Genomic DNA, 23,483 nt, shown 5'->3' with positions numbered 1-23,483 from the left:
CCACGGGCCTTTTTACACGACATTCTTAGAGAATGGACAACACCCGAGCTGCGTGAGGGCACTAAAAATGGCCCTGGCAGCAGCCGGCTGCTGTTCCTGGCGGGGCGGGCCTACAGCTCCCGGCGCGCCGCGGGGCCGGAACTGCCGCTGCCGGCGCGCCCTGCCCGCGGCCTTGCGGGCGCTGGTCCCGGCCCTGCCGGCCCCCATGGCCGCGGTGCCGCCGCCGGTCTACGTGTACAGCCCGGAGTACGTGACCCTCTGCGACTCCCTCTGCAAAGTGCCCAAGCGGGTCAGCGCCGCGGCGGGGGCGAGGGGGCGCGGGGAGCGCAGCGGTGAGGCCCGGGCAGGAAAGGAGAACGGGGGAAGCAGCGGCCCGGCAGGAGGAGTGTGGCCTTACAGCGGGGATGGCTCGGCTGGGCGCTCACACCGCCCCGGAGCGCGGGCTCGGACGCTGGAGCCACGCTTCCCTTCCCCGGACAGCCGTGCCCGCTGTGCTTCTGCCCGGCACACCGAGGGCCCTTTCGCACGGCATGGCTCGGCCCGAGAGGGGACCCGGGCAGGGAAAGTCGCTGCCGAGAGGAGTCTGAGACACACCTCGTCTGCGAGTCCTTGGGCCCCTGGTTGCTGGCTTTGTGTCTCCTGCTCTCACAGTCTTATTCTTTTCTTTAGGCCAGCATGGTGCACTCACTGATTGAAGCGTATTGCTTGCTTGACCAGATGAAGTAAGTGCTCCCCTTTTCTGTGAAGGGGTGTTTTATTCTCCACTAAGATTTGGAAGGTGCTGAGTTTCAGGTTTCACACTGTCCCTGCTGGTGGTGTGATTATAGGAGCCCCCACAGTGCGTATTTCTAGGGTTAAAGGAAAATGCTACATGGACACGATTACAGCAATTGTGGCAGGTGTAATTCATGGTTACCCTCCTGGTCTGGTGGAGCACTTATAGCTTTGTGCCTTCTCTATAGAGTGTGCCCCATGCTTGAGACTCTGAGCAGGGTGACAGCCTTGGTGCTGCTCCAGTCAGTGCTGATGCAGAGAGGGATCATATTGTTTTGGTGCATTGTCATTTATCTGGGAGACTTTTTGTGAGGTCTGCATGCTGTCCAGGAGAGAAGACTGGATGAGATCTGGGACAGAAAAGTGAGGTATCTCCTGCTTCATCCGCCTCTTGATGCTGGGGCATATGAAGGGAAAAATAAAAAATGCATAGCTTAGTCCCTCTTGTGAAGCATCTCATAAAATCTTAGAAAAAATGTGCTCCAGTTCAGCACAGCCAGAAGGTTGTTTTGAGACTTCTTTTTTTAAACAATTTCTTTTTCTGGCAGAGTGTGCTTGGGAAATGACTGCAGGTATCATTGTGGAGCAGACCTGAAGGACGGTTTGCCCTTGTGTGGGATGGGAAGCATCGAGGCCAGCCTGGAGCTGGGAGCTTCCTGTAGCAACAGAGCTGTGCTGCACTGCCTGTGCATGCTCCCACTGTCCAAGTTTTGGAGGGGGTTCAGTGTGTTGCAGGATTTGTTTAGGCACACTGCAAAGCACCCAGACCAGGAAGGTGCTGTGCAAGTTGCTTGGAACAGTGACAGTCTCTGGTTTGGTGCAGGTCACAGCATGTGAGAGGCATTGCACAGCTCCTGATCCAGGCTGAAGTCCTGCCACAGCCTGTGCTGGGCCTGGGCATTTCCCTCCATTAGTTCCTCTGTGTGTAACCTGAATGTGGATATGCTGGGGAATACACAAACTGAGAGAACATGCAGAACAGGGAAGAAAACTTGAAGCAAAGTGGGAAGATTAATGCAGGCAGCACCTGCAGGTGTTCTTCACTGGGGTGGGCAGTTGTCATACCAGGGGCAAGGCCTGCTTCATCTCAGCTGGGTGGCTTTCTCACTTGCAAGAGGAAGAGGGAGTTTTGTTTGCTTTTACATCAGTAACAGCCAAAAGAAGGCTCTTAGGGTAAAGGCTAAAGCTGGACATTCCAGCTGAACCCTGGATCCTCTTGCCCTGATGCTCCCTTCTTCCTCTCTGCCCAGGATAGTCAAGCCAAAAGTGGCCTCCATGGAGGAAATGGCGAGTTTCCATACAGATGCTTACCTGCAGCACCTGCAGAAGGTCAGCGAGGAGGGGGATGATGACCACCCGGAGTCTGTGGAGTATGGACTGGGTAAGGATGTGCTTCTTCAGCAAGAGATTAGTTGAGTGCCAGGGCCAGGATGCTTTTTGCTGGAGCTGCAGTTAGAGGGGTGAGCTCAGGGGGATGCTGGGCTTAGTTTTGGAAGGAAACGCTCTTTTACAGGGTATTGCTGAACCCCAGCAGTCATCTGACAGGCTGGCTGGCACTTTCCCTGGTGCCAGCTGAGGGTAGAGCTCCCTTTGCTGCTTTGTGCAGCTTGGCCTGTCTCTTGCTGACTGGGGCTGGTGCCCTTTGCTGCTGCTCTGAGGCTCTGGAATGGGATGGAAGACCCTGACACTGCCCTCGGGCTGGAGCTGGGACTGGCTGCTGCAAGCCTGCTGTGGGGAGGGCATGTGTGATCAATGGCCTGGAGCTGTAGTGACCAGAGCAGCTGCAGAGCAGTCTGGTGACTTACATCTGGAGCAGAGGGCTCTTGCCCCCCTGGATCTAAGATAGTTTGAGCAGTGCAGCAGGTAAAGCAGGTGAGATGGTTATGGGCACTGTCTTGGTATCAGGAATGGGAGGAGTGACCCAGAACTGAGGCAGAGGTGCAGATTCTGTGCCGATCTCACGAGTGTGCCTTAGACTTTACATTCCTGAAGCTGCTCTGTCTACAGGAAGACAAGCAGCCCTGGTATCAAGCTTGGTGGGCAGCAGCTGCAGGGAGGCTGCAGTAGGACTAGGTGAAGATCGTACTATAGACATAGACCTACAGCTTATCTAGGCTTGACTAGTTTGTGTATGTACATTTTTAGGGAAGAGGTATGTCAGTGACCATGTCAGGGCTTTTCTGGTCAGGTAGCCAGATACTTGAAAGTAGTTTTTTTGTGAGATTGGTGTGAGGAACCAGTAGGTTCAGCAACCCAGGCACACAACTCAGAAGTTGGTTCAGGACACATTTTTAAATGAACTGAGTGCAAGAAAACATTTGGATTGTTGCTTTTTGTGGTGGATTGATTTTTATGGTGTGGGTGGGTTTTTTTTGCCAGGTGCCCACCAAGATACAGTCTCTCCTGCCCTCAATAGGGTTGGGGAGAAAATGTAGTGGAAAAGATCATGTTGAGATAATAACAGGGAGATAACTCTCCAGTTACTGTCACCAGCAAAAGAGACTACGTGGGGAAATTAATTCAATTTATTGCCAATTAATAATGGAGTACGATAGTGAGAATTCAAGATAAAACTGAAATCACCATCCCCTTGTCCACCTTTCTTCCCAGACTCATCTTCACTGACAGCTCTTCTACTTTCCCCCTCAAGCAGTGTAATGGGACAAGGAATGGGGGTTGTGGTCAGTTCACACCTCTCTGCTGCTCCTTCCTCCTCACTCTTGCCCTGTGTGTGTGGGGTCCCTCCTACAGGACACTCTTCCATGAACTTTTCCAGTGCAGGTCTTTCCTATGGGTAGCAGTTTTTCAAGAACTTCTCCAGCATGGGTCCTCCATGGGATCAGTTCTTCAGGAACAGGCTGCTCCAGCCTGGGTCAGTGTTGAAGACTCAAACAAAAGCAATGTGCTTCCCCTGGAGGAAAAGGCCTGTTGTGTGTGATGTGCAGCTCTTACATGGACTCTTACCTGCAGGTTACGACTGTCCAGCCACTGAAGGGATCTTTGAGTATGCAGCAGCTGTGGGAGGAGCCACCATCACTGCAGCCGAGTGCCTGCTGGATGGCAAGTGCAAAGTAGCAATTAACTGGCCTGGAGGGTGGCATCATGCAAAGAAGTAAGAAAACAATCTCCTCCCTTGTGTTTTCTCATCTGGTGTCTGAACTCTGCTTCCTAGCTCCCAGCTTCCCTGAGAACCCTCAGGGTGCAATGATCCAGCTGGAAGAGAAAGCAAGGTGTGAGGGAAGGCAAGAGATAGAGAGGAAAGAAACAGAGGGCAGGGCAGAGGCCTGAGAGGAGGCAGGTCACTGTCCAGTGCTGGTGCTGTCACTGTCATGTGCTGCAGAGCAGGTCTGGGGCAGGTGTACTCACGTGTCCTGTGATTCCTTGATACATCATTCTCTCAGGAAGCTCAAGTGAGAGTCTATTTTGTGGGGTCCATGAAGAAGCACAGTGGAGAGACAAACAATTGATGTCACTGCCATTTGGGATATAACGGGAATGTCCATATTGTTTTGTGTGGCTTTTTGGGTTTTCTAATAAGAGGTTTGAAACAGTGCAGGACTGACCTTCTTGGGTTTCCCTGTGCTTCATGGGGGGCTGTTTCCTGTGAGCTCTAACATCAGTGATGATCTTCCAGCACAACAGGAGAGGAAGGAAAAATTCTGTCCCTGAATCCTGTGGTTCTGTAGTGATAAAATAATTAGTTTCCATGCCATTTTCCATGGAAGTATGCTTTATTTAACTTATCCTCCCCATCTCCCAAAACATGAGGCCTCTTTGCAGTGTAGACAAGACACTGCCCTTCCTTGTCCACAGCCAACTGCTGTTTGCAGTGCTGTTCTGTGTCCTTGGGGAACCTCAGGAGTGCTCATGGGCCCTGTGTCTTATCCTGGCAGCTCGTACACACATGTGCAGATATCTTGCTCCAGTGACTTTTCTGACCTGGCAGAGGAAGGCTGGAGGTCTAACAGTGGTGTGCAAGTGCCAGCAGTACCACTGTCTCAGCTCGTTTCCTGGTGGGCACTTGGCTGAAAATGGCTTCAGCTGCAGCTTGCTGTGAAAGGAGACTTGCACTTGGCAGAGCTGAGCTCTTGCTCTGTGCAGAACTGATGGCTTTTGGGAAATCTTCTGTTATATCCTGTCTGGATTGCATGGCTTAAAAAATGCCTGTAATGAAAAAATGTCTTAGCAGTGTTGCTGCTGCTGAGCTATTAGCACTGCTCTGGCAAGCAAAGAGTCTATTTAAAAAACAGGCATTTAATACTTACTGATCCCAAAGGAGTCTTCCCAGTCATCCCAGTAAGCTGGTGTGTGATGCTTCAGGGTAGATGCCAGCCCAGTGTGAAGGTCCAGCCAGACTGACTCCAAACTGCAGGTGCTTGGTTCTAGGACCTGTGTCCTAGCAAAATACATTGCTTTTATCAAAAAACACCTGCTGTCTGGTGGTTTAATTGTTTTCCAGAGTTCTAAAAGTAGGAATGACCTGGGGCTTTAGAAGCTCTTGGTTCAGAGGATGCCTTTAGGGTAAGGGTAAGATGCTGAATAAGTGCCTTTTCTCAAGCTAACCTCACCCTCCTTTCTGGCAGTGACACTCAGAGCTTTGCTGGGTGGATTTAGGGCAGCAAGGGGGAATCCCAAGTGCTTGTCCTGAGCAGCAGCTCCAACACTGCTCTGCTTGGCCTTGAGTTTCAGAGATGTGTATTACAGCGTGGAGAGAGTGCCCAAGACACACTTCCTTGTGGGCTCTGAGGGAGGGGAGGAGTACATAATCACAGTTGAGTCAGATTTTCAGGATACCTGTTAACACTCCATTTTCAGCACTACTGTAAATGAACAGAGTCACTGGGGAACACCTGTGCTCCATGGCACTTGCAGAGTGAAAGCAAGTGTGGTTCTGCCACTCCCAGCTTGCTCCTCACCATTCCCAGCTGTTGCTGAGCAGGAAACATCAGGGAGAATGAGCTGAGTGCTGTGGCTGGAAATCAAGAGGAATTTCCCAGAGGTGCATCTTGTATCCTGATATAATTTGTGGAAAAGGGATTTGGGTACTCCTACTGCCAAGTATAAAGCTTTGCTTTAAAATAGCTATCCAGGGCAGATTTAAGAATGTGTATGGATTGGTGCTAAGGGGTGATGGGGACTTGACTTTGGAGTGAGGCTGGAGTAGGGGTCAAGAAACTTTCTTGTTCCTTTGATGCCAGCAAATAAGCTGTCCCTGATGAATGTCAGCAATAAATCTGTACATGGTACACGTGTTCTCTGTTTAGCTGCTGGGACTCTCTCCTGGCTGAGCCCAGGAGCTGTATCATGAGGGACTGCATGTGGGACATCCCATTTGCATTTTCCTGGGAAGAGAAAGGAAAGGTTGGCAAAAGGCTTAACCTTCATAGTCTGAGACTTTAAAACAGCAGGAGAATGCTGTGACTGGCTTAGGCCTGCCTTTCACTGCCAGGACCTTCCCAGGAGTTGTGACCCAGACAGCAGGGATGGAGTGGCTGCCTGTCTATGCCTGCCCAGCACTCACAGGAAAATGACCAAGGGGACTGTCCTCTTGCCTCAGAGAGAGTGGGTTTGAGTCAAGTGGCCCTGAACTTCTTTAAAATGTCTCAGGTGTAGAAAGCTAACATTTTATTTGTTCAAGAGTGCAATGGTCAGAGGTACTCTCCTCAGACCAGGGTCTCTCTGCAGCACAGCTAACTGATGCTTACCCAGCTGCCAGAAAGCCCAGAGTTGAGAAGCAGTTGGCACAAGCAGTCCTGATCTCTGTGCTTCCCAGCCATGCTTTGAACTGTTCCTGACTCATCTCTTGATCACTGCTGGGCTGAGTTTTCCTACTCCTCTGTGCCTCTGTGAGGTGGACACTTGGAAAGTCAAAGTGAGAATGCTGAGATCAGTGGTGATTGCATTGTCAATATTCAGACATTGTTTTCACAGGGATGAAGCTTCTGGTTTCTGTTACCTGAACGACGCTGTCTTGGGCATCCTGCGACTGCGCCAGAAATTTGACCGTGTCCTTTATATCGATTTGGATTTGCATCACGGGGATGGTAAGGCCCAGCAAAGGCTGCAAACAGCACAGCTGCACAGACTCAGGGGAATGGGAGAAGGCAAGGCCTGTCTGCACAGCAGGGGTTTACTTGCAACAGCTGTGGCTCCTTTTGGTGCAATTGAGTTCCCTCAATCCCTTTATGCCTTGTCCTGCTTTACAGACTGGCCCTATGCTGCTCCTCAGACCTCTCTTGCAGGTCTGGGGAGAAGTCTTGTACCTAAAGCAACAGATAAGGTGTCTAAGTCTCCTGTCCTGGCAGAGCAGTTGCTGACAGTGTTTCATTGGTTAAGGGTCCATTGCAAGAGGGAAGCAGCCAGTAGTAAATGGTGCTTTTAAAAGAAGGCTTGATGCTATAAATCTAGAGCCAGAGCTGGCCTTGGGGAAACTGCTCCCTCCTTCAGGGACATTATTCCTACACCATTTAACATTTCCCACTCTTCTAAATTTTATGATGTGTTTCATTTTGTTCAGTTTTTTCACTGCATTTGGTTTCTGTTAAGTTTCCTATTACTTCTTCTTTCCCTCTCCATGCCCACTATCTTAATAGTGTCTTTAAGGAAAAGGCATGTTGAACCACAGCAGCATTGAGAAAAAGCAAGAGAGCCCAGTAGCACTGGTTCTAATCAGAACCACGCTCTGGCCAAGGCAGCCCTGCTCGGATCCTCAGATCCCTCTCCCAGCTTTGCAGGACTAGCAGCGCAGGCAAGTGCTGCTGCCATGGGTAGTGATGTGAGATACTGAGATGCATTCAGTACTGGTGAGCATGGGACCTGCCAGATTCATAGCTGCATAGTGGTCTTTGCTGCAGTTGAGCTCCAGTCTCTGTGGATTGAGAATGTATTTATTGAGCCACATCTGCATTTCTGCTTTGCTTATGCTGCTCCTTCTCTGCTTGCTGCCCTGTGTGTATCAAGCAACTCTGTGTGTTCAGACTCTGTTATTTATATAAATGATGCATTAAAGTTTTTTTTCACTTTCCTAATAGGAGTTGAGGATGCCTTTAGTTTCACCTCAAAAGTCATGACTGTTTCTCTGCACAAATTTTCACCAGGATTTTTCCCGGGTAAGTTGAACTTGAGAGGTTTGTGCTCATTTGGTTCATGTGTCACTGGTGAGGTCTCTATAAATGCAAGTCCCATCCATGCTGCCCAGCTGACGTGTCTTGCTGCCTCTTCTCTTGACCCAGGAGAAGGAAAGGGGGAATGACATGTTTGGCATTTCCCCCTTTCTAGTTGTAGCTGAGCTCTAGGCAGAGCCCCTTTGATGCTGCATGGCAGAATTGGGTGAAGGATAGAATTGGGTCACTCCACCCCACCTTTCTTGGTGGTGGCAAGTGGACTTCTCCATAAGCATGCTGAACGTCCTGGCTGTCATCTTACCTTTGAGACACCCCACGTGTATCTTGCTGCTGCTCTGCTTTCCTTTCTAATTGGGGTGTTTCTGTTGTGCAGGCACTGGTGATGTGACAGATGTCGGCCTGGGAAAAGGTCGCTATTACAGCGTGAATGTGCCCATTCAAGATGGCATTCAGGATGAAAAATATTACCAGATCTGTGAATCGTAAGCCCTCTTGCTCTGATACTGCGGACTTGGATGGGATTTTAGAAATTAAGATACTACACAGCTTAGTATTTTTAATTACAGTCCTTTCTTAAGGCTTGTCCCTTCCCCTGTTGTACCCTTTGATTACAATGAACATGGACTGTAAGTTCTCAGAGGTCTTGTCTGAATCCTTAGGCAAAGTGAATATACAGAGACATTGTGGGTGGCTGGAGGGGTCTCTGCTGCAGGTCAGCCTGTGTCCTTATAGACATCTCCACAGGTGTCTATTTAAGGAGAGACTGGGAAGCAACAAGTATTGTTTAGCTGTGAGCTTAGGGCTAGCTGGTTTTTCTTCAAGTAAGTGCTCTGAATTCTGACTGTGCGTATATGCTTGCGGCTTAGCTAAAAGCATTTTTCTAGCACCTTCTGTCTGTGCTGGAAGAATGAAAAGCTGAAGGCTGAATATCTGACAGTGACAGAGCTGCCTCCTGGCAGTCCCCTCTGACCCTCAGCTGATGGTGGACCTCACAAGCTGTTGCCCATGTCAAAACTGCGCTGTGGGGCTTGTTCTTTTCCAGGGGAGAGGAGTCTCAGTGCAGGGCTGCAGGATGTGGTAGCACATCCACCTCTAACACTTGAGAGCTGAAACCTCTCTGAACTTGTAGGCCAGCAGGGCAGTCATGCGGGGGCCGTGCCTCCTGCTGGTTCATTGGTGCTGGCCATTGCTGGGGCAGAGCAGCCCTCTTTGTGCTGGAGGACATGCTTTCAAAAGGCAGCTCTAGGGGCTGAGACAGGTCAGGAACCCACTCAGGAGGAGCCTGCTGCTTGCCTTCACAGCTGAAGGACATCATAACCTACCATAGATTTCAAGCTGTGTATAGCTAGAGCTTCTGCAAAGAGACTTGGAGATCTCTTTGAGTTCTGTCCAGGCTGGGAGGCAGTCACGGGCATGACTGTGGATGGATGTCTCATCCAGCTGTTGTTTGAGGGTAATTGCCTGTATTTCACAAAATCATGTTGGGCTTGAAGCTTGAAGCTGTCTAATGCTGGTTTTTGCAGGCTGACTACACCCTGCACAGAGCTTTTCCTTATAGTTTTGCCTCAAGAGCCATATAGGAGAGAGGAAAGTAAGACCCTAGCCACAGTCTTCCTCTGTTTCTCCTGTCCTCTGCTGGCCTGTCCTGGTGAGAGGCGTCTGAGAGTTCAGGATTGTTGTTTTGCCAGACCCTGACTTCCACCATGACTTTCACAGGGTAAAAAAGCCCGTGGATTGTCTTGCAGCCAAAAGGCAGACAGTGTAAATGCAGAATTTGATGCCACCACTAAACTGGTGAGGCCTAGATCCCCCTCTGCCATGTTATCAGTGGTGCTTTTGCATTCATCAGCCTTTTGATAAGTGCTCTGAGAGCTAAAATTGCTGTGGAGGTAGAAGGCTAATTGGGATCAGAGGTAGTGTAACTGGTATGAGTTGGGTGGAAGCAGGGAATGCAGAAACCCTGAGAGGCATTGGTGGATCTGAGTGACCAGGGCCATGCCAGCAGCATTCTCTGAGCTGTGCTGGCAGTAACTGGACTGCTCCTCTTCTCCCAGAGTGCTGAAGGAGGTGTATGCTGCCTTCAACCCCGATGCAGTTGTGCTGCAGCTGGGGGCAGACACCATTGCTGGAGACCCCATGTGCTCTTTCAACATGACACCCGAGGGAGTGGGGAAGTGCCTCAAGTATGTCCTGCAGTGGCAGCTAGCAACTCTTGTCCTGGGAGGAGGTGAGTGCATCCTGCTGTTCTCAGAGAAACATGTTTGTCCTCCTGTGACCCTGCCTCGAGTGCCTGCCTGCCCTTGGGCTCAGGACTGGCGAGGGTTTAGCAGGATGACTGCTGGGCAGTGTCAGGAGGACACACTGTGGCACAGTACTGTTTTCTCACCCCTGAAATCCTTGATACTGACAGGTGCAAGTCTCAATACTGACTCAGATCTTGAGTTAAAAGCTGCATGGCTCCTCTGGAGAAGAGGAGAGGCCAACAAACTGACCCTGACTTCTCAGTGACATCTCTGATTCCTATCTCTGCTGGTCAGCCCTTCGGTGCTTCTCTTTAAAAGTGAGCACTATATTCCCAAACCTACCTTGGGCACCTGGTGATGAATGGTTTCATTAAGATTCAGGCAGGGGCTGGGGACAAGGCCTGGCTGTCTGCAAGGTACAGCAGGGCTCTGATACCCAGTGAAAGCTAAGCTGGACTTATTTCTGTTGTACTGCCTAACCAGCTGCTTGTCCAATGGGGAGAGCACAGGACAGGTGTTATGTTAACAGAGCATTTCAGAACAATAAAAACCACTGTGTGCCAGGGAAATCCCCTGAGCTCCATGACTGGAGCCAGATCAGCTCTAGGTGTTGTCCTTTTTTAGATGGGCGAAATCATGTATACCATATTAAAGCTAAAATTTGATTTGCCTGATGCCTTTTGTTTTGGAAAGGATATGAGTGTTCGGTCCTGCTGTGACTTGTCTGTGAGTATGCTTTCAGACAAAACCCAAAGCTTCTGTTAAAAAATGAGGATCAACTATGTGTCACTTGTGCAAATAGCAGAGGAGTTTCCCACCACTGCAGCATGTGGAAGCATTTGAGTGGAAACTGGGGGAGAAGTGAAAAAAAGCAGGGAAAAATCCCACTGCAAACAGAAGGGAATATTGGAAAATATGGTCTGTCGTGTCAAAGTGCTTTTTTCCCTTTACTTTTCTAGTCATCTATTCTGGAAAAAAACTTACGTGAGTCTCTTGCAGGATTGCTTTCAGCTAAGGTTTCTCCTTGTGGGCTCATATTCCTTTACCATGTAGGTAACCATTTCCTACTCCCTGTGAAATCTCATTTCCACGTAAAGCAGTTGCAAGTTGTAGTGATGAGTTTCACATTTGTCCTCTCAAACATGACGGTTCTGAAGAGCTCACCAGCATATGGCTGGGCATGTGTATTTTGCTTTATAGGTCAAAGGCTGGTATTAATAAGCAGGAATCCCCCATTTCTGCTGCAGCCTGCTACTTGAGAATGGCTCTCCTTGTCCTGAGGAGAGAGTTCAGTGCATGGGGCTGGGAGCTCATCCTGGGTCTGAGATGGTGGCTGGAGGACTGGCCTCTGCCACACTGGATGTAACTGGAGTTCAGTTTGAGTGGTCTGCTCTTGCATACACTCTCATTCAGACTTGGCCTTGTGTAGCAGGTGCAATAGGCAGATTTTGGGCATGGCTTGAGTGGATGAAATAAGCTGAACTCATGTAACGTGCAGACATTGGTTTCATGATTTGTTCCTTCCACTTAAATCTCTTTTTCCTCTTTTCCCTTTCCCCACTCTTCCTCCTCAAATCCCAATTTTTGATGGAAACAGGAGGTTACAACCTTGCCAACACCGCTCGCTGTTGGACATACTTGACTGGGGTCATCCTTGGGAGAACACTGTCCTCTGAGATCCCTGATCATGAGGTAATGCTTTGAAAAACCCAAGCAGCATTGTGCCCAGTGGTTCTGTACCTAATATGAACAAATGCTTAGAATCAAAATTGTTTCCAACCCACTCTGGGCAGATCTGTTGTTATCTCAAGCCTTTGTGGCCCATACTGTGCACCAATTAAGGTTGTCTTAGGAATGGTATTTTCCAATTTAGTGCTCCTGCTAAGAGCATGCATTGTTCCCCCTGCCCTCTCCAACTGGAGGCACAAAGGGTAAAGATCACAGTTGAAATAAGAACAATTTACTGAACAATAACAGCAACAATACTAATGACAGAGGGAACAAGAAAACAAAAAACAATTCACACAGAAACACCCCACCCCTGCTGACAATAGACAAAACTGCATAGCTCCCTCTGCCACATTATTTCAGCTGGAAGGAATCCCCTCTGTCTGGAAGAGTCCCCTTCCCCTGCCCTCAGCAATGACAAGAGGTCGTGTAGAATAACCTCCGTGTCTTGGCCATGCCTCCTCCCAGCGACTGCAAAAACTGACCCTGTCTTGGCCAGAATCATGACACAGTGGCTGTCAGTAACCTGTGATTCTGTGTTAGCATGCCAGCCCCGTGTGCTGCAGATTTCCTGCATGCTATCTGAGCACTTAGCCAGGAGAGACACAGTATCCTTGCAGCACACTGATTTTTCCTTTCCCAGATGTTTCACAGTCATGTCAATGCAGTGTTCAGCAAGACAGGAGGTGAATGGTAGGATATGTGATTACAGCACTTGAAATTCAATAATAAAATAATTCAATTTGCAGGTAACCATGTGTAAAATGAGTGTCAACAGCTTTCCCAAGTAAAGCATTGGGATAGACATTTGACTGCTTTTTGGTTGCCTCACTGGGCTCTGCTTCCCATCCCTTGAACTAGGAAGTGGTTGAAAACTCCAGGTGGACACAGACACTGATGAAAGTACCACCTTGATGTAGTGAAGCTACATGTGGCCCTTAGGTAGAGAAATGTTTTTTTTTGCCTTTTTACAAACAGGTACCCATGGGGAGCCCTCCCTCTAGCCTCAGCCTTCAGAGACCTCTGTGCTGACTTTCATCTCCTCCTCCCTGCAGTTCTTCACAGAGTATGGTCCTGATTACGTGCTGGAGATCACACCAAGCTGCAGACCAGACCGCAATGAGCCACAGAGAATTCAAGAAATTCTAAACTCTATCAAAGGTGCGTTGTCCAAGCCAATACTCCTACTTCAGGCTTACAGGTTTTTTTAGAGAGGGCTTCAGAAGAGCTCATTGGAGTCTTTCTCACTGACTGGAAAGATGAACCACATTCACTTGGCTGCTCATTAGTGCACAGTGTCATTTGCTTCCCACATCCCTTGGGATTTTCAGGGTTGGTGGTACAGAATTATGGGTTCCTGTAGCAAAAGTTGCCATTGCCTTTGTTCTGGTTGAGCAGGGGAACATGGGGCCTTGTCCCTATTGGAATCATAGAACAGCCCAGGTTCTAAGGGATTTCAAAGATCATCTGGTCCAAACTTTTGTGGGAAAGGGAGCATAGACAAGATTATCTAGCAACCTGTCCAGTCTCATCCTGAAAACTTTTGTCAGTGAGGCTGCTACCACATCCCTGGGGAGTTTCCTCTAGTGACTGATTGCTCTCATTGTAAAAAAATTTAAAATAAGGTGAAACCTCTCATGGTACAACTCATACCTGTTGTCCATTGTCCTCTCCATGTGGCTTCTTGAGAAGAGAGAGCCTCTGTCCTCTGAAGCCTACAGAGCAGGCTTCAAGTACTGGATTGCTGTAATGAGGTCCCTCCTAAGCCTTCTCTTCTGCAGGGATAATCCTCATTGGGCAGGTTCTCCAGCATCTGATCACCTTTGTGGTCCTCCTTTGGACCTCTCTGCTCTGTCCATGTCTTTTGTGATTTGTGGAGATCATAACAGGACACAGTACTCATTGTTTGTCAGATGCACCTGGAATGAGATGATCCAGTTTCTCTTAGTAATGCTCCTCCACGTGCTGCACAGGATACAGTTTGCTTCACTGCTGCAGCAGCACACTGCTGGATCCCATTCAACTTGCTGCCTATCAGGACCCCCACATCCATTTCCACAAAGCTACTTCCCAGTCACACAGATCCCAGCCTGAACTGGCTGCCTTCTATCTCAAGTGCAGGACCTTGCTTTTGTCTTTGTTAAGCTTAAAACTATTCTTTTTAGTCCAGTCTTCCAGCCTGTCCAGCTCTGTAAGACGGTTCTCCCTTCTGATGTGTTCACTCCAGCACCCAGTTTGGTGCTGTGGTTGTTTTTAATCTCGTTATCGAGGTCATTTATGATGTTGAGCAATATGTATCAGTATCAGTCCCTGGAGGACCCCACTTGTGACAGGCTGCAAGACCATGTAAAAACGATTGATCCATAAAAACCACTGTGAGTGAGCTCCCTCCCTGTCCCTTTTGCAGACCACCCATCCAGTCTGTTCTTTCCAGTTGGTCCAGGAGGAGGCTCTGGGAAACAGCTCTCTGGAACTGGGCTCCAGCAGGCAGGACTTGAAGCGCTTCAAGTCCAGGACAGGCAGCTGGGTGAGCTCTGCCAGCTCCAGCCAAACTGATTCAATGCCCTTATCCATCTGTCTTGTCCCTCTCTGCCACAGGGGCTGGGAACAGCATGATGGGGCTTGGCAGCCCTTTATTTCTGTCTGTGTGTGTTGCGGTGTGCTGGTGTTAGAAGTAGGGTAGGAAGTGCAGTGGCCATAGATGCCTTCGAGTGTCCATTCCCAAGCACAGGCCAATCCTAGGGAGAGGACATCCCCTCCCTGGGGACATGTCCAAGAGGGTAGGAGGAACAGCATTACTCCAGAGCTGGAAGGAAGGGCTGTGCACTCCTGTCTGTGAATCCAGCCTGAAAGAAGGACGAGGCAGCAGGGAGTGAGCATGCACCTCTCGGATGCTGGTCACGAGTCCTGAAACCACATTCAGCATGGTGAAAGCAGTGACAGGGTCCCCTTGTGGTAATTCCCAAAGCCTGGCTCAAACGCGGGCAGCAGCCTCTGCAAAGGGAGCCAGGGGTCAGCAGGAACTGAGATCTGCTGAAGCTGGAATTCCCATATCATGGTCTAGTCCATCAGGCGTGGGAGTGGCCTTGCCAGGTCACTCCATCAGGCTAAAATATCAGTTGAAATACCCTTTTTTGCTTCCTTTTATTTGCAGGGAATCTGAAGCACGTTGTTTAGCAGAAAAGAAAGGCTCAGGCAAGAGCATTTCCTGTGAGGACGACAGCATATTTATGTGAACAACAGGTGGAATTTGTGGCTGCAGGGAAACTGTTGAAGAAAGTACTGTTGGTTGGTGTTTTTTTTCTCTTTAAAGAAGAAAAGCTGCTGCATGCACAAGCACTGTGGCTTTCCCTAGGTGGGAGTGTGGGGCCCTTCAGCCACAGCCTTCCAGTGCTGGTGGCAGAGCCTCCCTTGCTCCTTTCCCCTTCCTTTTTTAACACCACAGTTTGTTCTCACAACTGCTTTTAAATGTATTTTAAAAGAGGGGCTGCTCAGAGCTGTGAGCCCTCCCCAGCTGGACCCCAGTGCTGTGTTACCTGCCTGGCAGGGCCACAGCCTCAGAGCTGCCCACTCAGGAAGTAGAGCCTGAGGCCTACCCTGGTTGTGTCTCACCCACAGAAAGACACAGCCATTGTGTTTTTAACCGGGAATTTTTTAAAAATAAAATACTTGAAATACTCCTCTAGCCCTTTCCTTTCTTCTTCCACCCACCCTGCCTTGCCAGTGCTCTTTTCCACAGCATGCCCCTCCCCACTGCAGAGCCATTTGTGAGCTCCTGAAATCCTGCACAGAGGGACCAGACCTTGGAGAGCCTCTCAAGAATGTCAATGGCAATGCAGGGCATTGTGACAGCTCCTGTCCTGGGGGATCTTGGATGAACTTCCAGATGCTTTGGTGCCCCATGAGAGCTGCCACGAGATGTCTCAGCAAGGGAACAGGTATACAGGTATCTGGAGCAGATCTCTCCCAGTGCCAGGAGCCATGGAGCCTGGCCTCTGCCACCCTTGTCCCCTCATTCTCCTGGCCCATGGACTTTTTGTTGTACTGGGTTTTTTAATGATGTCCAGTCACTGTAGGAAAGAATATTTCCTGTGGCTTTAATTAGATTATACTGGAGGAAACAGCAAGACAAAGGGTTCCCAGCCTGGCCTTGGCTTTGTTTTTTGCTCAGTTGTTTTTCACTGCTGATTGAAACAACAGGAAATCTGGTGTGGAGACAGGTCAGCAGGATGTGCTCCCATGACTCCTGACCCCTTGCCTGCTTCCATGTACCCCTGCACCTGGTGTGGTGTGCTGTGGTGAGACCAGTGTTGTGTGCTGACCACTGGCAGGAGGCTGGTGCTGCCATTGCCCTGGCAAAGGATCCCAGTGCCTTGGGGAGATGTCAGGCTTTGGGACTGCCCATCCAGGGAAAAAGGTGAGGAATGAGAGAACAGAGAAGCTGGCTAGCTGCTGCCTCTGACCCACCTCAGGGCCCCATGTGCTCTGTCCCCACAGCAGGTAGCCTGCCCTTGTGAGGCTGTGGGAGCTGTTTCAGGAGCACAGTTGGGAAAATCAACAATAAGAAAACCCACAGGTATCACGGGTTGTGGCTTTTAGGTGAGGTCCTCTTGGGTGGAAATCCCCACATCCCCCATCCCGAGTGGGATGCCCCGTCTGATGCCCGGCTGCGGCGGGCAGAGCTGCCCTTGTGCACCCAGCACTGTGAATAAAGTAATGCTGCTCGCTAATGTAAACATAAAGTTTCATTTATCCCGAGGTTTTCGGTGATAAAGTTTCATTTATCCCGAGGTTTTCGGTGCCAGCGTCACGCTGGGGAATGGGACCCGTGTCCCAGGCACTGCCCGCTGCGGGAGCGCTGCCGCGGAGCCGAGCTGGCTGTGGGGCTGCTGCTCTCCTGGGCTGCCTGGCGGGATGCGGCAGCCTGGCACTGTCCCCAGGGCTCCGGAGCACTGTGGGGACACGTCTGCCCACTGGAGAGGGCAGCTGGCACCACTTGGCCCCGAACTCCCTTCAGCAGTGGGCGCTGAGGCCCGGCCTCAGGTCTGGGCGCTGCGCGGGGTCCCAGCTCTACCCCGGGAGGGGCCGTGGCAGGGGGGGACACAGGCGGGGGAGGGCAGGGAGAGGTCCCGGCACCGCTGTTATCCCCGGCTCGGCTCTCCTAAGCCGCAGGGCCAGACGTGGCGGCCGTCCCATGCCACCAGCACTGCCCAGCGATGCCCACGGACACAGCGCCCGGCCTGGAGCAGGGAGGGACGAGTCCTCCGAGCCGCCAGGGGGCGCACAGCCGCTGCCGCCATGCCGTGTACTTCCGCGGCGGGCCGGAAGTGCCAGCCCTTTCTCGGCCGAGCGCAGCCATGGTGAGGGCGCGGTGGCGCGGCTTCCCGCCGCCATCCGCCGCCATCCCCCTCTCCCCGCGGGCTGCGGCCACCCTCCCTGGGCGACAAGCGCGGGAGGGAGCCCGGCGCCAGGGGCCGGGGGGTGGCGGTCGGAGGGGGCCGGGGAGGGCTGGCTGGAGGGGCTGGGCCTGGCGCCCATAACTCAGCTCTTACCGCGTCCCGTCCTGCAGGCCCGCGGCCCCAAGAAGCACCTGAAGCGCGTGGCGGCACCCAAGCACTGGATGCTGGACAAGCTGACGGGCGTCTTCGTGAGTGCGGGCCTGGCTTGGGGTTAAAGCTGGGGCCGGGCCTGGGTTTGAGGTTGAGACTGGGGTCGGAGGTGGAGCCCGGGGTTGTGGCAGCCGCAGTCACATCGGGGAAGTGTTCGGGTGCTGCGCGGGGGCGAGCAGTGAGCAGGGGTGGATGGACATGGCTGGAGGTGTTTGTTTAACGTTAGGGTCTTTGTGAATAGCGTTCTTGTTTCCCTTTTTGGAGAGGATGTGATGGGGTTGTTGGATGTTCTCTTTTAATATGCTTATTGTGCTTTTCCACATCTGGGTTGAGATGGATAGTTGTGCTCTGTTGGGGGCTGTGCTCTGTTTGTGAGGCTGGCAAGACACGGGGGAAACTACTGTGAATACCAAGAACGGAGCTTTAGCCGGTCGCTGCCTGTGTGGCGGCTGCCATTTGTGCTGCTGCCCTTCCGTGCTGTTGCGGGAGCTGTTGGCGCCTTGGTTTCCTTCTCTGGGGTGGAAGCCTCCAGCAGAAACCTTCTGTCGGCAGGCTCCCCGTCCATCAACGGGCCCGCACAAACTGAGGGAGTGCCTTCCCCTCATCATCTTCCTGCGCAACCGGCTGAAGTATGCTCTGACCGGAGATGAGGTCAAGAAGATCTGCATGCAGAGGTTCATCAAAATAGATGGCAAAGTCCGCACCGACATCACCTACCCTGCAGGCTTCATGGGTGAGGAGGGTTGGGGCGATTCCTTAGGCAGCTCTTCCACATTGGCAGGGGAGTGTTTTGTGGGGCTGGCATTATTTGAGGGGTAAGGTTTCCCTGCTGGAGTTGAAGAAAAGATATGTGTAAGGAGTTGTTACTAAGTTTAGGATTGTGCACTGCAGTGAATACCGTAGTCAGAGACTTGTAACCTGCAAGTGCCTGCTTGACCTGGGTACATTGCTGTTCAGATTCCAGCCTTCAGCAGTTTTTGCTAATTTGTAGTCTGTCACTGCAAAATATGCGAGCCTGTGCTCAAGGGTAGATCCCAACCTCATCAATCACACCCTAAAAGTTTTTCATCAGTTTCTGTTTCTTTTTAAATGTGAGCTTGATCCCAAGTTGGGGTCCTGGGTAATGAGCTGATAACAGCTGCTGTTCTATTTCCCTTTCTGCTATCAGATGTGATCAGCATTGAGAAGACAGGTGAGCATTTCCGCCTGGTGTATGATACCAAGGGCCGGTTTGCTGTTCACCGCATCACTCCTGAGGAGGCCAAGGTGAGGAGCTTCGATGTGCTGTAAGGGTGGGCCCGGTTGGGTTGGTTGTGGCAGTGCTTCCTCTTGGTATCTCCTGAACGAGAGCTGGTGTTTCTCTTCCCTGACAGTTAAAGCCATGCTGCACTTGAGATTGGGGCGCTCAGGGTTGTGGTGAAGCCTGTGTCGGGGGGAGATCTCTTTGTTACAAAGAAGTAGTTCACAGATGGGTGTAAGAGCATTGTCTGGTGCTGGAGATGATGCTGTTGGCATGGGCTGGATCAGAGAGTTTTGGGGTGGAGGAGAGTCTTGGCTTTGCCAGCTAACAGTGACTAGAAACGTGGAAGTGTCTGTGGTGTAAAAGCCTTGAACTTCTTCCCAGAACAACAAAACTGCATATTGGCCCTGGATGCTGGGGAGCAACTTCCTCATGCATGCCCTTAACCCAGGCATGGCATACCTCAGCTGCAAGGCTGCACTCTGGTTTGCATCTCCTTCTTTAAGGCAGGCTGTGCAGGCATGCAGCTGTGCAGATGGCAGAGCTGGCTGTGCTGGAGCCAGCTTTGCTGTGGTTCTCCTTGTAATGGGCTTCTCTGATGACTATGTGTTGATCTGTGAGGGAGTTAGGGTAATAGGCAGGAGGGAAATCAGTGCTCTGGAGGGGACAGATCTCTCTTTGGTTCTGGAGAAATGCAGCTTCTGTCTCTGCTGTGTGCCATGGGCTTTGGGAGAACATAAGGGCATTGTCCTGGTGAAGACTCTACTGTGAAAGTGCAGCCAGTGTTTTGTGGGGAGGCTGAAGCTCCAGGTGGGCTGCTGCTCCCACAGCAAATGTATTTTCAGCTGGAGCTATAGCAGAGCTGCATGGCAGCTGTTCAAAAGTAGTTACTGAGGCAGGGAGCTGGATAAGTCACTCTGTGGGCTCATGTTGTAAGTCCTGAGTGTCTGGGTTTTCTGCTGGGTGGTGGCTCTTTGGAGTACAAGAGTTCCCTAGTCCATGGTATTGCTCGCTGCCTCAGCTTAGAGGTGTTGGGTTTTGTTTGCAGTACAAGCTGTGCAAGGTGAGGAAGATCTTTGTGGGCACCAAAGGAATCCCTCACTTGGTCACTCACGATGCCCGCACTATCCGCTATCCAGACCCCCTCATCAAGGTGAATGACACGGTCCAGATTGACCTGGAGACAGGCAAGATCACAGACTTCATCAAGTTTGACACAGGTAGGTCTTGCATGCCATTAAAGCGCTGTACCCTTCCCCACCGTGGAGAGCAGTCAGGAAGTTAAATGCTAGGCATATTTGCACTGGAACAGAGGCACTGGTGTCAGCCTTGTGAAGGGGTTTGTTTCCCAGCAGCATGCCCAGCTCCACCTGGAGCTGGAATGGGGGGATTCTTCCTGTGTCCTGGCAGTGGGAAGCATTTGGCCGGGACTTGGCAGTTCTGAGGCACCGGGTAGAAGCAGTGAGCTGGTGGCAGGTGCTTCAGCTTGTCTCTTGGTGGGGACAGACAGTTTCAGTCACAGAGATGTGAGCAGTGCTAGCGTGGTGGGATGGGAATGTTTGCTATGGGCAGGGAGCCCAAGTGGAAGGACTTCACAGCATGTGGTGCCAGCTCTTGTCACACCTGTATTCCCTTCCTCAGGTAACCTGTGCATGGTGACCGGCGGTGCCAACTTGGGCCGTATTGGGGTGATCACCAACCGGGAGAGGCACCCCGGCTCGTTTGACGTGGTTCACGTGAAGGACGCCAACGGCAACAGCTTTGCCACCAGGCTGTCCAACATCTTCGTTATTGGCAAAGTAAGGCCCGGGGCACCAGGTGGGGGTTCTCTCCTCTTGTGAGGGGTTGCTGACTGAGACAGAGCCTTGGTGTTTCCTTGGGCAGCTGTCTTCCCACACAGTGGAGCTCTGACTTGGCTCCCTGCATTTTTCCCTGCTCTGGGTAGGGGAAGAAACATTTCCAACTTAAGGAATGACTATGTTTTCAAGAAGCATCCCTGAAACCTGAGAGCTGGGGCCTGAGTGGTGCTGATTTTAGCAGCCGCTGTGACTCCGAGTGCCCCCCACAAAGCCTCTGCTGTTCTGCCATCCCTGACAGGCTCTTTGTCTGGGTTATGGAGGGGCAGGCAGTGTTGGGTTTTGGCTGAAGCACATTCTTAAGGGATGTGACTGAAGGGCAGCTGTAGACCTGTGCATCCTCGGCACCTTCCTTAGGGGCCTCTGCTGTGCCAGTGCCATCACTATGTGTACCTGACCCAGCATGAGCAGGGGTGGGCTTCAGCTGCTTTCCCCCTTAGAGGGAGAGCTGTGTTGCTGTCTGGGTTTCCTGATGTGAAGTGGTCTCTTCTCTCTTGCTGCAGGGTAACAAGCCATGGATCTCCTTGCCCCGTGGAAAGGGCATCCGCCTGACCATTGCTGAAGAGCGGGACAAGAGGCTGGCGGCCAAGCAGAGCAGCGGATAAAGGCCAGCTCAGGCTGGGCTTTATGGCTGGCTCTGGTGCTGTCAGTGTGTTAATTAAACTGTTTACTACATGGCTGTGACTGCTAAGGAGCGTTCTGGGGCTAGGGTGGGGAGCCATGCTGCCAGTGCCAGGCCCTGCTCCTTGGAAAGTCCTGCGTCTCTGGGGAGACTCCCGTCAATCTGAGCAACTACCACAGCCTTATTCCAGAAAGGCAAGTAGGAAGGGTAGGAGAGCCTTCAGACCTGCTCTGTGTGTCCCTGGGAAGGTGTTGGCACAAATGCTCCTGGATGTGTAGGAGGAGCAGGGCTGTGGGGAGAGCTGGCTGGGGTCTCCTTTAGCCAGTGGTGCCAGGTTGGTCTGAGGGACTACCCCAGCTGTGTTGGCTTCGAGGGTGTTGGCACAAGTGTCCAAGTGTGGCTGGTGGCCATGCACTGGGGAGATCCCTCAGGGTCTGCTCTTCCAAGTCTTCTCTGTGGAGTTGGAGGGTACAAGTGATCACAATGACAGCCTGGACTAAGCGGGAGGGGAATGGGCTGCTGGGGACACTGAGCACCAGCCTGGCCTGCAGGAGCCGGGGAGCTGAGGGCTGGTGGCTTTGGGAATGGCTCTGGAGGACGAGGTGGGCTGGTGTGAGCAGTGCCCGGTCAGGAAGGACAGCTGCACAGCTGGGCTGTGCCAGCAAGGGTGCAGGAGGCACTGGGGAAGGGGAGGCTGTGCCTGGGCATGGTGTGCAGACTGGGGCCGCCAGGTCCGGGCAGGTGTGGGTGCTGTGGGGCGATGCCAGTGGAGAAGCTGGAGTGATGGAGGTGTAGAAGAGGCCGAGAGCACAACCTCTGCTCTGCTCAGCCTGGGGAAGAGCAGTCCTGGGACTTCTGCCACTGCCTGCCTGCATCAGCCGTGTGAGCACCTGTCTTCCTAGATGGGGCACAGATGTGCATGATTGCAAAATTGCCTTCATCAGGTGTCCATGGTGAAATGTAGTTGAGCCTCATGAAGTGTCTGCAGCCACCTGTATTCTGACGTTGCACTCAGGAAAGCTGAATGCTTCTGGCACTGCCCATGCTCCCATCCCTCGAGTGTTACTGTTCCTGTGGATGCTGTGCAGGCTCAGAGCAGCAACATCTCCAGGGGCTTTTATGGTGCTGGCAGTGGGTGCTGGTGCTTGGGCATGTGAGCAGCCAGAAATGTGGGGAAAATCCCCACGTGTTCATGACAGAGCCAAAAGCAAACACCACTTAGTTTTTATGTTGTGAAAAAGCTTTAGAAAATTGCCAAATTGAATATTTGGGAAAATAAAACCCAATTGCTATACTAGCAAAAACTCCAAAATGGCAATGAAACCAACAATTGGGAAAATTTGTGGTGAAATGTTTGCAGTTTGGGCGTGGGCATTGCAATCGGTTATCCAGCGTGGGTCGGCCAGGTTAGGTTGCTTCGTGTGGGTTATTCCAGATGAGCTGTTTGCTGAGCATTACGGCGGGTGGATCTGGTGTTTGTATCTCTGTGTGATGGTCGTGCATCCATCTCCCGCCTCGCAGAGTGTCCTTTTCCCGCTCCCGGCTGTGACCCGCGCTCTGTCCCCGGGCCGGGCCGGGCCGGGCGGCGGCACCGTCCGCTCAGGGGCTGCTCTCGCTCCCTGCTGCCACCCGAACTGCCGAACTGCAGGTAAACAGCTGAGCCCGCTCCCGGTAAAGGCTCCGCTGTCATCCCGCGGGGCCACGGCGGGAGCTGCTCCCGGTAAAGGCTCCGCTGCCGTCCCGCGGGCACGATGTCGGTGGCGCTCGGAGTGCAGAGCGCGGAGCTGCGGCGCCGGTACCGCCGGACTTTGGGTGCCCCTGGTGCCCGCTCGGTGCTCGGGAGCGTGAGCCCGCCGGTGGCAGTGGCAGATGAGGGATGAGGTGGCGGCGGCGGTGAGATGACAAAGTCTCAGCGAGTGCGGAAGAGCCGCCTCGGGCCGCCCGGGATGGCGGGAAGAAGCTGCAGCCCACTCGCCGCGGCTCCCGGCCCGGGCCAGGAGCTGAGCGTCTCTCCGTGTCGCCAGAGCTCCCCTGAGCCTCTCCACCGACCCTGCTCGCCCTGTGCCGCTGCCCCTGAAACTTGCCCTGTGTCCACTGGCCGTCCCCAGCGGCAGGGTGGCCGTCGAGGTGCCCCTGCAGAAGGACGGCTTTGTGCAAGGTGTCTGCAGTAATAACAGTCGCTGCTGCTTCTTTCCCTCTGCCAGAGGCCGCAACTGAGCGTTTAAGTGTCCATTCTTCCCCAAAGCATCCCCAGGCGATGCCAGTGACTGCACCCGCCTGGGGCTTG

General features: G+C 52.1%; 2 protein-coding genes across 6 annotated transcripts; both read left to right on the top strand.

Annotated features, from left to right (window-relative positions):
* The first annotated feature begins 52 nt into the window (after positions 1 to 52).
* On the top strand, positions 53 to 15,549 carry HDAC8 (histone deacetylase 8). Of its 5 annotated transcripts, none has more exons than XR_012056032.1 (11): positions 53 to 289; positions 670 to 722; positions 2,025 to 2,155; positions 3,745 to 3,886; positions 6,706 to 6,818; positions 7,806 to 7,883; positions 8,272 to 8,380; positions 9,953 to 10,125; positions 11,739 to 11,833; positions 12,848 to 13,030; positions 15,024 to 15,047. XR_012056032.1 is itself a non-coding variant. In XM_002198484.5 (11 exons), the coding sequence occupies exons 1-11, from the start codon at positions 68 to 70 to the stop codon at positions 15,044 to 15,046; spliced, it is 1,245 nt and encodes a 414-aa protein (XP_002198520.5). In that variant the 5' UTR covers positions 53 to 67; the 3' UTR covers positions 15,047 to 15,549. The 5 variants fall into 5 exon arrangements, 4 of the variants coding, with proteins under 4 accessions (XP_002198520.5, XP_072785288.1, XP_030128567.1 ...); XM_002198484.5 differs by having other exon boundaries at positions 12,925 to 13,030; positions 15,024 to 15,549; XM_030272707.4 differs by having other exon boundaries at positions 114 to 246; positions 12,925 to 13,030; positions 15,024 to 15,549.
* A 1,655-nt stretch (positions 15,550 to 17,204) lies between these two features.
* On the top strand, positions 17,205 to 21,249 carry RPS4X (ribosomal protein S4 X-linked). The gene is given in 7 exon segments (NM_001245311.2): positions 17,205 to 17,229; positions 17,439 to 17,516; positions 18,031 to 18,211; positions 18,647 to 18,744; positions 19,767 to 19,938; positions 20,360 to 20,517; positions 21,078 to 21,249. Coding segments are annotated over 7 exon segments (792 nt in total). The 5' UTR covers positions 17,205 to 17,226; the 3' UTR covers positions 21,180 to 21,249.
* The last annotated feature ends 2,234 nt before the right edge of the window (positions 21,250 to 23,483 follow it).

Source organism: Taeniopygia guttata, chromosome 4A (genome assembly GCF_048771995.1).
Source record: "Taeniopygia guttata chromosome 4A, bTaeGut7.mat, whole genome shotgun sequence".
NCBI classification, from domain to species: Eukaryota; Metazoa; Chordata; class Aves; order Passeriformes; family Estrildidae; genus Taeniopygia; species Taeniopygia guttata.
This window is presented reverse-complemented; position numbering and strand designations above follow the sequence as displayed.